At 43.6% G+C, this 14,606-nt stretch overlaps 1 protein-coding gene across 5 annotated transcripts in view; it reads right to left on the bottom strand.

The window, feature by feature from the left end:
* The window catches only part of nrxn3b (neurexin 3b), a 610,311-nt gene that overhangs the window by 34,963 nt on the left and 560,742 nt on the right, over nucleotides 1–14,606 (bottom strand). For all 5 annotated transcript variants that reach the window (XM_036976206.1, XM_036976207.1, XM_036976208.1 and 2 more), the window contains one exon: nucleotides 658–736. In XM_036976206.1, the coding sequence (XP_036832101.1) occupies nucleotides 658–736 (79 nt within the window). The remainder of the gene's footprint in view (nucleotides 1–657; nucleotides 737–14,606) is intronic.

Below are 14,606 nucleotides of genomic sequence, written 5' to 3' on the forward strand. Positions count from 1 at the left end.
TTAAAAAATAATCTCAAAATGTATCCTCTGTCGAGAAGAAGCACACACACGCACAGCGAGAAACATGTCAACCATGTAAAACAGGACAGATACATTTTGAAGCATCAGTGTAAACATGGAGCTTGATACTAATTCGGTACTTTTTTGATTGAAAGTTTGCTCTCCTTTGAATGCTGAGAGAAAACAATTTAGTATTCACGCTTTTAACCATGTTAACGACCAGAGGCCCCACAGCTCAGTGTAATTTGTATCAGAGACTATAATCCAACTGCATTACAGACTACAACACTATGACATATGCGGGTGTGTAGAACTATGAATACATTTACTCAGAGTTTGGAGCATAAATATAACTTCAAAACTTCAGAAGTGACTTTTCTACAGAGGGCCTGCTAAGGATTTACTTTCATCAACTTCAAAGTGCTTGGAGCTCTTTCAACTTTCCACATACGTATAGCTGAAACCCTCAGACCCTTACTGCTGTATCTCATGGTGCTTTTAGGGAGTATTCTGAAGTTACAGTTTAGGCTCCCATGGGACCTGATGCTTAGAAGAGAACGATCCTCTTTTTTTTTTTGGTTTTGGTTGCAAATCAATCAAAGGAATAAAAATAGACTGGTAGGTCTGAGCAAGCACAACTCGACACACCCATCCCACCTGCGTGTCCGGAATCACACTCCTCCAGATCCTCGTCGTCGCTGGAACACTCCGCCGACGATACTATGTCATCTGTCGTCTGCCGGGGCAAGCGCGACACCGGGACAGACAGAGAAGAGACAGCAGAGAACATGGTGAGAGGCTGCACATCACATACATTGTGGCAGACAGTGGACCCATGCAGTCACCTACCTAAATATATCTGTATGGAAGATTGACCCCACCAGAAGACAACCTGGAGTGGCAATAGAGCACATCCAGTCTCCTACTACCATCCCACTCCAGCCTAAACTAAATACCTAGCCAGCCTGTACTAAATACCTAGCCAGCCTGTACTAAATAGCTAGACAGCCTGTACTAAATACCTAGACAGCCTGTACTAAATACCTAGCCAGCCTGTACTAAATAGCTAGACAGCCTGTACTAAATACCTAGCCAGCCTGTACTAAATAGCTAGACAGCCTGTACTAAATACATAGACAGCCTGTACTAAATACCAAGCCAGCCTAAACTAAATACCAAGCCAGCCTGTACTAAATACCTAGACAGCCTGTACTAAATACCTAGACAGCCTGTACTAAATACCTAGCCAGCCTGTACTAAATACCTAGCCAGCCTGTACTAAATACCTAGACAGCCTGTACTAAATACCTAGACAGCCTGTACTAAATACCTAGCCAGCCTGTACTAAATACCTAGCCAGCCTGTACTAAATACCTAGACAGCCTGTACTAAATACCTAGCCAGCCTGTACTAAATACCTAGACAGCCTGTACTAAATACCTAGACAGCATGTACTAAATACCTAGCCAGCCTGTACTAAATACCTAGACAGCCTGTACTAAATATCTAGACAGCCTGTACTAAGTACCTAGCCAGCCTGTACTAAATACCTAGCCAGCCTGTACTAAATACCTAGCCAGCCTGTACTAAATACCTAGACAGCCTGTACTAAATACCTAGCCAGCCTGTACTAAATACCTAGACAGCCTGTACTAAATACCTAGCCAGCCTGTACTAAATACCTAGCCAGCCTGTACTAAATAGCTAGACAGCCTATACTAAATATCTAAACAGCCTGTACTAAATACCTAGACAGCCTAAACTAAATACCTAGCCAGCCTGTACTAAATAGCTAGCCAGCCTGTACTAAATACCTAGCCAGCCTGTACTAAATAGCTAGACAGCCTGTACTAAATACCTAGACAGCCTGTACTAAATACCTAGACAGCCTGTACTAAATACCCAGCCAGCCTGTACTAAATAGCTAGACAGCCTGTACTAAATACCTAGCCAGCCTGTACTAAATAGCTAGACAGCCTGTACTAAATACCTAGACAGCCTATACTAAATACCTAGCCAGCCTGTACTAAATACCTAGACAGTCTGTACTAAATACCTAGCCAGCCTGTACTAAATACCTAGCCAACCTATACTAAATACCTAGCCAGCCTGTACTAAATACCTAGCCAGCCTCTTCTAAATACCTAGACAGCCTGTACTAAATACCTAGACAGTCTGTACTAAATACCTAGCCAGCCTGTACTAAATACCTAGCCAGCCTACACTAGATATCAAGACAGCCAATACTAGATATCTAGCCAACCTGTACTAAATACCTAGCCAGCCAATACTAGATATCAAGACAGCCTATACTAGATATCAAGACAGCCTATACTAGATATCTAGCCAGCCTGTACTGGAATGTGCTTTCAGAGTATTCCGTCAGAGATTCCTACCATATATCACCTCAAGTCAAACCTCTCATTGTGTTTATCATTCTTCACTCTACGTGCTCGTCATCAAGCTCGAGACCCTGGGTCTCGACCCCGCCCTGTGCAACTGGGTACTGGACTTCCTGACGGGCCGCCCCCAGGTGGTGAGGGTAGGCAACAACATCTCCTCCCCGCTGATCCTCAACACTGGGGCCCCACAAGGTTGCGTTCTGAGCCCTCTCCTGTACTCCCTGTTCACCCACGACTGCGTGGCCACGCACGCCTCCAACTCAATCATCAAGTTTGCGGACGACACAACAGTGGTAGGCTTGATTACCAACAACGATGAGACGGCCTACAGGGAGGAGGTGAGGGCCCTCGGAGTGTGGTGTCAGGAAAACAACCTCACACTCAACGTCAACAAAACTAAGGAGATGATTGTGGACTTCAGGAAACAGCAGAGGGAACACCCCCCTATCCACATCGATGGAACAGTAGTGGAGAGGGTAGCAAGTTTTAAGTTCCTCGGCATACACATCACAGACAAACTGAATTGGTCCACTCACACAGACAGCATCGTGAAGAAGGCGCAGCAGCGCCTCTTCAACCTCAGGAGGCTGAAGAAATTCGGCTTGTCACCAAAAGCACTCACAAACTTCTACAGATGCACAATCGAGAGCATCCTGGCGGGCTGTATCACCGCCTGGTATGGCAACTGCACCGCCCTCAACCGTAAGGCTCTCCAGAGGGTAGTGAGGTCTGCACAACGCATCACCGGGGGCAAACTACCTGCCCTCCAGGACACCTACACCACCCGATGTCACAGGAAGGCCATAAAGATCATCAAGGACATCAACCACCCGAGCCACTGCCTGTTCACCCCGCTATCATCCAGAAGGCGAGGTCAGTACAGGTGCATCAAAGCTGGGACCGAGAGACTGAAAAACAGCTTCTATCTCAAGGCCATCAGACTGTTAAACAGCCACCACTAACACTGAGTGGCTGCTGCCAACACACTGACACTGACTCAACTCCAGCCACTTTAATAATGGGAATTGATGGGAAATGATGTAAATATATCACTAGCCATTTTAAACAATGCTACCTTATATAAATGTTACTTACCCTACATTATTCATCTCATATGCATACGTATATACTGTACTCTATATCATCGACGGTATCCTTATGTAATACATGTATCACTAGCCACTTTATACTATACTATGCCACTTTGTTTACATACTCATCTCATTTGTACATACCGTACCCGATACCATCTACTGTATCTTGCCTATGCTGCTCTGTACCATCACTCATCCATATATCCTTATGTACATATTCTTTATCCCCTTACACTGTGTACAAGACAGTAGTTTTGGAATTGTTAGTTAGATTACTTGTTATTACTGCATTGTCGGAACTAGAAGCACAAGCATTTCGCTACACTCGCATTAACATCTGCTAACCATGTGTATGTGACAAATAACATTTGATTTGATTTGATTTGATTTGCTCTCTTCTTCCCAGCTACATATAATTGTTTTCCTTATAGCTTTCCTCTCATTCCTCCGATTATTTAGAACCTGCTTTTCCCTTCCTCCTCTCCTCCTCTCCTCCTCTCCTCCTCTCTACAGTCAAGGGCCTCTAAGGAAGCACCCAGAGCTAGAGATCAGCCTTGCCCCACTCACATGCTGTGATGTGTGCAGCAGAGGAGGAATGGGGGACGATGGGTGTCCCAAATGGCAACCTATTCCCTATATAGTGCATTGGTCAAAAGCAATCTGGTCAAAAGCAGAGCACTGTATAGGGAATATGGTGCAAATTGGGACGCGGAAGCCAGCCTTCAGTATCCCACAATTCTAATTTATCCCCTCGCCTCACCACCTCTCTCACCCCCTCGCCTCACCCCCTCTCTCGGGCCCGACTCGGGGAGGACATAGGGGTCGTATTTCAGCGTGGTGCCGCGTTGAGTGGAGCGCTTGGTGCTTAGCGAGCGTGGACTGAGAGACGTTTATTAGAAGGGACCAGCAGGGCAATAAAATAAGAGGTGTCACAGAGCAGGGTTATGATATCAGAGGGCTTGTTGAGTTTGGAGAGCTGGACCACCACACTGTTACACTCTAAATATAATATAATTGACAGACTAATGAAACGCCGCGGCTGGGGCCCCCACCACCTCCACAACATCCATCACTACAGCTGCTACTTGTAGGCCCTGCTGTCCTGATAAGACGAACACACACACACGGACTCCACGGTTACGGAGTCCAATTATTATACATGTATTCATAGAAGGAGAGGGAGAGAGAGAGAGAGAGAGAGAGAGAGAGAGAGAGAGAGAGATAGAGAGAGAGAGAGAAGAGACGTTAAATTCTACAACCACCTAAAAGGAAGTGATTCCCAAACCTTCCATAACAAAGCCATCACCTACAGAGAAATTAACCTGGAGAAGAGTCCCCTAAGCAAGCTGGTCCTGGCAAGGAGAGAGAGAGAGAGAGAGAGAGAAAGAGAGAGAGGAGAGAGAAAGAGAGAGAGAGAGAGAGAGAGAAAGAGAGAGAGAGAGAGAAAGGAGAGAGAAAGAGAGAGAGAGCAAGAGGGGGAGAGAGAGGGTGATGCGGTGTGTTTGTGATTGTGTGGGTTGGGGCGCTGAGAGCGAACAAATAAGCAAACAAATAAGTAACGGAGGAAAAAAGATAAGGGAAACTCACTAACCTGAATTGGTGTAAAATGTTGCCCTCGGTAAATATGATATTATTCACTGAAGTCACATTATGTGTGTAAAAAGACTGGTTATTACTGAGAGAAGATATGGCTGGTTATTCGGATGGCAGCTTGCAGAAAAGGACTCAGAGAGAAAAGAAGAAAACTAGCCCAGACTTCAAAGGCTGCTACGCCAATCTCAGCCTCTCCCCTCACATCTCAGCTTTACTATCAACACATACTGTATCTTATCACCTCATAAAACTGGTACCCTGGAAATATTGTTTCAGCTTTGAGTCTGATACTTTCTAAACAAGACACATTATAAACATGACACATTCTAACCAGACACATTCTAAACCAGGCACATTCTAAACCAGGCACATTCTAAACCAGACACATTCTAAACATGACACATTCTAACCAGACACATTCTACCCAGACACATTCTAACCAAACACATTCTACCCAGACACATTCTAAATCCAGACACATTCTAAAACCAGACACATTCTACCCAGATACATTCTAAACCGGACACATTCTAAACCAGACATATTCTAACCAGACACATTCTAAACCAGATACATTCTAAACCGGACACATTCTAAACCAGACATATTCTAACCAGACACATTCTAAACCAGATACATTCTAAACCAGACATATTCTAACCAGACATATTCTAAACCTGACAAATTCTGAACACATTCCAAACCAGACACATTCTAAACCAGACATATTCTAAACCAGACACATTTTAAACCAGACACATTCTACCCAGACACATTCTGAACCAGACACAATTTGAACCAGACACACTCTAAACCAGACACACTCTAAACCAGACACACTCTAAACCAGACACATTCTAAACCAGACACATTCTAATCCAGACACATTCTAAACCAGACAAATTCTGAACCAGACACATTCTGAACCAGACACATTCTGAACCAGACACATTCTGAACAAAACACATTCTGAACCAGACACATTCTAAGGCCAACACATTCTAAACCAGACCAATTCTAACCAGACACATTCTAAACCAGATACATTCTAAACCAGACATATTCTAACCAGACACATTCAAAACCTGACAAATTCTGAACACATTCTAAACCAGACACATTCGAAACCAGACTAATTCTAAACCAGACACATTCTAAACCAGACACAATCTGAACCAGACACATTCTAAACCAAACACATTCTGAACCAGACACATTCTAAACCAAACACATTCTGAACCAGACACATTCTAAGGCCAACACATTCTAAACCAGGCACATTCTGAAGCAGACACATTATAAACCAGACATATTATAAACCAGACATATTATAAACCAGTCACATTCTGAACCAGACACATGCTGAACCAGACAAATTCTGAAGCCGACACATTCTAAACCAGACACACCAGACACATTCTAAACCTACCACATTCTACACCTGACATTCTAAACCAGACACATTCTACACCTGCCACATTCTAAACCTGAAACATTCTACACCTGACACATTCTACACCTGCCACATTCTAAACCTGCCACATTCTAAACGGGACACATTCTAAACGAGACACATTCTAAACGAGACACATTCTACACCAGACACATTCTAAACCAGACACATTCTAAACCAGACACATTCTACACCAGACACATTCTACACCTGCCACATTCTAAACCTGCCACATTCTACACCTGCCACATTCTACACCTGCCACATTCTACACCTGCCACATTCTACACCAGACACATTCGACACCTGCCACATTCTACACCTGCCACATTCTACACCAGCCACATTCTACACCAGACACATTCTAAACCAGACACAATCTCAACCATACACAATTTGAACCAGACACATTTTCAATCAGACACATTCTGAACCAGACACACTCTGAACCAGACACACTCTAAACCAGACAAACTCTAAACCAGACACACTCTAAACCAGACACACTCGAAACCAGACACACTCTAAACCAGACACACTCTAAACCAGACACACTCTAAACCAGACACATTCTAAACCAGACATATTCTAAACCAGACTCATTCTAATCCAGAAACATTCTAAACCAGACAAATTCTGAACAAGACACATTCTGAACCAGACACATTCTGAACCAGACACATTCTGAACCAAACACATTCTGAACCAGACACATTCTAAGGCCAACACATTCTAAACCAGGCAAATTCTGAAGCAGACACATTATAAACCAGACATATTATAAACCAGTAACATTCTGAACCAGACACATGCTGAACCAGGCACATTCTGAAGCCGACACATTCTAAACCAGACACACCAGACACATTCTAAACCAGACACATTCTACACCTGCCACATTCTAAACCAGACACATTCTAAACCTGACACATTCTAAACGAGACATATTCTAAACGAGACACATTCTAAACGAGACACATTCTACACCAGGCACATTCTAAACCAGACACATTCTAAACCAGACACATTCTAAACCAGACACATGCTACACCAGACACATTCTAAACCTGCCACATTCTACACCTGACACATTTTACACCTGACACATTCTAAACCTGACACATTCTACACCTGACACATTTTACACCTGCCACATTCTACACGAGATACATTCTACACCTGCCACACACAACACCAGATACATTCTACACCTGCCACATTCTAAACCAGACAAATTCTACACCTGCCACATTCTACACCTGCCACATTCCACACCAGACACATTCTACACCTGCCACATTCTACACCATACACATTCTACAACTGCCACATTCTACACCAGACACATTCTACACCTGCCACATTCTACACCAGACACATTCTAAACCTGCCACATTCTACACCTGCCACATTCTAAACCTGCCACATTCTAAACCTGCCACATTCTAAACCAGACACATTTTAAACCAGACACATTCTACCCAGACACATTCTGAACCAGACACATTCTGAACCAGACACACTCTAAACCAGACACACTCTAAACCAGACACACTCTAAACTAGACACACTCTAAACCAGACACATTCTAAACCAGACACATTCTAAACCAGACTCATTCTAATCCAGACACATTCTAAACCAGACAAATTCTGAACCAGACACATTCTGAACCAGACATATTCTGAACCAGACACATTCTGAACCAAACACATTCTGAACCAGACACATTCTACGGCCAACACATTCTAAACCAGACCAATTCTAACCAGACACATTCTAAGCCAGATACATTCTAAACCAGACATATTCTAACCAGACATATTCTAACCCTGACAAATTCTGAACACATTCTAAACCAGACACATTCCAAACCAGACTAATTCTACACCAGACACATTCTAAACCAGACACAATCTCAACCATACACAATTTGAACCAGACACATTTTCAATCAGACACATTCTGAACCAGACACACTCTGAACCAGACACACTCTAAACCATACAAACTCTAAACCAGACACACTCTAAACCAGACACACTCGAAACCAGACACACTCTAAACCAGACACACTCTAAACCAGACACACTCTAAACCAGACAAATTCTAAACCAGACATATTCTAAACCAGACTCATTCTAATCCAGAAGCATTCTAAACCAGACAAATTCTGAACAAGACACATTCTGAACCAGACACATTCTGAACCAGACACATTCTGAACCAAACACATTCTGAACCAGACACATTCTGAACCAGACACATTCTAGGCCAACACATTCTAAACCAGGCAAATTCTGAAGCAGACACATTATAAACCAGACATATTATAAACCAGTAACATTCTGAACCAGACACATGCTGAACCAGGCACATTCTGAAGCCGACACATTCTAAACCAGACACACCAGACACATTCTAAACCAGACACATTCTACACCTGCCACATTCTAAACCAGACACATTCTACACCTGACACATTCTAAACGAGACATATTCTAAACGAGACACATTCTAAACGAGACACATTCTACACCAGACACATTCTAAACCAGACACATTCTAAACCAGACACATTCTGAACCAGACACATGCTACACCAGACACATTCTAAACCTGCCACATTCTACACCTGACACATTTTACACCTGACACATTCTAAACCTGACACATTCTACACCTGACACATTTTACACCTGCCACATTCTACACGAGACACATTCTACACCTGCCACACACAACACCAGATACATTCTACACCTGCCACATTCTAAACCAGCCAAATTCTACACCTGCCAAATTCTACACCTGCCACATTCTACACCAGACACATTCTACACCTGCCACATTCTACACCATACACATTCTAAACCTGCCACATTCTACACCTGCCACATTCTACACCTGCCACATTCTACACCTGACACATTCTAAACTAGACACATTCTACACCTGCCACAGTCTACACTTGCCACATTCTAAACTAGACACATTCTAAACTAGACACATTCTACACCTGCCACATTCTACACCTGCCACATTCTACACCTGCCACATTCTACACCAGACACATTCTAAACCAGACACATTCTAAACCTGCCACATTCTAAACTAGACAAATTATACACCTGCCACATTCTACACCTGCCACATTCTACACCTGCCACATTCTACATCTGCCACATTCTAAACCAGACACATTCTACACCTGACACAATCTACACCTGACACATTCTAAACCAGACACATTCTACACCTGCCACATTCTACACCTGCCACATTCTACACCAGACACATTCTACACCTGCCACATTCTACACCTGACACATTCTACACCTGACACATTCTAAACCTGCCACATTCTACACCTGCCACATTCTACACCTGCCACATTCTACACTAGACACATTCTACACCTGCCACATTCTACACCTGCCACATTCTACACCTGCCACATTCTACACCTGACACATTCTAAACTAGACACATTCTAAACTAGACACATTCTACACCAGACACATTCTACACCTGCCACATTCTACACCTGCCACATTCAAAACCAGACACATTCTACAACTGACACAATCTACACCTGACACATTCTAAACCAGACACATTCTACACCTGCCACATTCTACACCTGCCACATTCTACACCAGACACATTCTACACCGGCCACATTCTACACCTGCCACATTCTACACCTGCGACATTCTACACCTGCCACATTCTACACCAGACACATTCTACACCTGCCACATTCTACACCTGCCACATTCTACACCTGCCACATTCTACACCAGACACATTCTACACCAGACACATTCTAAACCTGCCACATTCTAAACTAGACACATTCTACACCAGACACATTCTAGACCAGACACATTCTACACCTGCCACATCCTACACCTGCCACATTCTACACCTGACACATTCTACACCTGCCACATTCTACACCTGCCACATTCTACACCTGCCACATTCTACACCTGACACATTCTAAACTAGACACATTCTACACCTGCCACAGTCTACACTTGCCACATTCTAAACTAGACACATTCTACACCTGCCACATTCTACACCTGCCACATTCTACACCTGCCACATTCTACACCAGACACATTCTACGCCTGCCACATTCTACACCTACCACATTCTACACCTGACACATTCTACACCAGACACATTCTACACCTGCCACATTCTACACCTGCTACATTCTACACCTGCCACATTCTACACCTGACACATTCTAAACCTGCCACATTCTACACCTGACACATTCTAAACTAGACACATTCTACACCTGCCACATTCTAAACCTGCCACATTCTACACCTGCCACATTCTAAACCTGCCACATTCTACACCTGACATTCTAAAGGAGACACATTCTACACCTGACACATTCTAAACCTGCTACATTCTACACCTGCCACATTCTACACCTGCCACATTCTACACTAGACACATTCTACACCTGCCACATTCTACACCTGCCACATTCTACACCTGCCACATTCTACACCTGACACATTCTAAACTAGACACATTCTAAACTAGACACATTCTACACCAGACACATTCTACACCTGCCACATTCTACACCTGCCACATTCTACATCTGCCACATTCTAAACCAGACACATTCTACACCTGACACAATCTACACCTGACACATTCTAAACCAGACACATTCTACACCTGCCACATTCTACACCTGCCACATTCTACACCAGACACATTCTACACCGGTCACATTCTACACCTGCCACATTCTACACCTGCGACATTCTACACCTGCCACATTCTACACCAGACACATTCTACACCTGCCACATTCTACACCTGCCACATTCTACACCTGCCACATTCTACACCAGACACATTCTACACCAGACACATTCTAAACCTGCCACATTCTAAACTAGACACATTCTACACCAGACACATTCTACACCAGACACATTCTACACCTGCCACATCCTACACCTGCCACATTCTACACCTGACACATTCTAAACCTGCCACATTCTACACCTTCCACATTCTACACCTGCCACATTCTACACCTGACACATTCTAAACTAGACACATTCTACACCTGCCACAGTCTACACTTGCCACATTCTAAACTAGACACATTCTAAACTAGACACATTCTACACCTGCCACATTCTACACCTGCCACATTCTACACCTGACACATTCTACACCAGACACATTCTACACCAGACACATTCTACACCTGCCACATTCTACACCTGCTACATTCTACACCTGACACATTCTAAACCTGCCACATTCTACACCTGCCACATTCTACACCTGACACATTCTAAACTAGACACATTCTACACCTGCCACATTCTAAACCTGCCACATTCTACACCTGCCACATTCTAAACCTGCCACATTCTACACCTGACATTCTAAAGGAGACACATTCTAAACCTGACACATTCTACACCTGACATTCTAAACCTGCCACATTCTACACCTGCCACATTCTAAACCTGGCACATTCTAAACCAGACACATTCTAAACCTGCCACATTCTATACCTGATACATTCTAAACTAGACACATTTTACACCAGACACATTCTACACCAGACAAATTCTACACCTGACACATTCTACACCTCTCACACTCAAAACTAGACACATTCTAAACCAGACACATTCTATACATGATACATTCTAAACCTGCCACATTCTACACCTGCCACATTCTACACCTGCCAAATTCTACACCTGCCACATTCTACACCTGCCACATTCTACACCTGCCACATTCTACACCTGACACATTCTACACCTGCCACATTCTAAACTAGACACATTCTAAACTAGACACATTCTACACCAGACACATTCTACACCTGCCACATTCTACACCTGCCACATTCTACACCTGCCACATTCTACATCTGCCACATTCTACACCTGACACATTCTAAACCAGACACATTCTACACCTGACCCATTCTACACCTGCCAAATTCTACACCAGACACATTCTAAACTAGACACATTCTACACCTGCCACATTCTACACCTGCCACATTCTACACCAGACACATTCTACACCGGTCACATTCTACACCTGCCACATTCTACACCTGCGACATTCTACACCTGCCACATTCTACACCAGACACATTCTACACCTGCCACATTCTACACCTGCCACATTCTACACCTGCCACATTCTACACCAGACACATTCTACACCAGACACATTCTAAACCTGCCACATTCTAAACTAGACACATTCTACACCAGACACATTCTACACCAGACACATTCTACACCTGCCACATCCTACACCTGCCACATTGTACACCTGACACATTCTAAACCTGCCACATTCTACACCTTCCACATTCTACACCTGCCACATTCTACACCTGACACATTCTAAACTAGACACATTCTACACCTGCCACAGTCTACACTTGCCACATTCTAAACTAGACACATTCTAAACTAGACACATTCTACACCTGCCACATTCTACACCTGCCACATTCTACACCTGACACATTCTACACCAGACACATTCTACACCAGACACATTCTACACCTGCCACATTCTACACCTGCTACATTCTACACCTGACACATTCTAAACCTGCCACATTCTACACCTGCCACATTCTACACCTGACACATTCTAAACTAGACACATTCTACACCTGCCACATTCTAAACCTGCCACATTCTACACCTGCCACATTCTAAACCTGCCACATTCTACACCTGACATTCTAAAGGAGACACATTCTAAACCTGACACATTCTACACCTGACATTCTAAACCTGCCACATTCTACACCTGCCACATTCTAAACCTGGCACATTCTAAACCAGACACATTCTAAACCTGCCACATTCTATACCTGATACATTCTAAACTAGACACATTTTACACCAGACACATTCTACACCAGACAAATTCTACACCTGACACATTCTACACCTCTCACACTCAAAACTAGACACATTCTAAACCAGACACATTCTATACATGATACATTCTAAACCTGCCACATTCTACACCTGCCACATTCTACACCTGCCAAATTCTACACCTGCCACATTCTACACCTGCCACATTCTACACCTGCCACATTCTACACCTGACACATTCTACACCTGCCACATTCTAAACTAGACACATTCTAAACTAGACACATTCTACACCAGACACATTCTACACCTGCCACATTCTACACCTGCCACATTCTACACCTGCCACATTCTACATCTGCCACATTCTACACCTGACACATTCTAAACCAGACACATTCTACACCTGACCCATTCTACACCTGCCAAATTCTACACCAGACACATTCTAAACTAGACACATTCTACACCTGCCACATTCTACACCTGCCACATTCTACACCTGACACAATCTACACCTGACACAATCTACACCTGACACATTCTAAACCAGACACATTCTACACCTGCCACATTCTACACCTGCCACATTCTACACCAGACACATTCTACACCGGCCACATTATACACCTGCCACATTCTACACCTGCGACATTCTACACCTGCCACATTCTACACCAGACACATTCTACACCTCTCACATTCTACACCTGCCACATTCTACACCAGACACATTCTACACCAGACACATTCTAAACCTGCCACATTCTAAACTAGACACATTCTACACCAGACACATTTTACACCAGACACATTCTACACCTGCCACATTCTACACCTGACACATTCTACACCTGACACATTCTAAACCTGCCACATTCTACACCTGCCACATTCTACACCTGCCACATTCTACACCTGACACATTCTAAACTAGACACATTCTACACCTGCCACAGTCTACACTTGCCACATTCTAAACTAGACACATTCTAAACTAGCCACATTCTACACCTGCCACATTCTACACCTGTCACATTCTACACCTGCCACATTCTACACCAGACACATTCTACGCCTGCCACATTCTACACCTGCCACATTCTACACCTGACACATTCTACACCAGACACATTCTACA

This window comes from Oncorhynchus mykiss, chromosome 4, assembly GCF_013265735.2.
Source record: "Oncorhynchus mykiss isolate Arlee chromosome 4, USDA_OmykA_1.1, whole genome shotgun sequence".
Taxonomy (NCBI): Eukaryota; Metazoa; Chordata; class Actinopteri; order Salmoniformes; family Salmonidae; genus Oncorhynchus; species Oncorhynchus mykiss.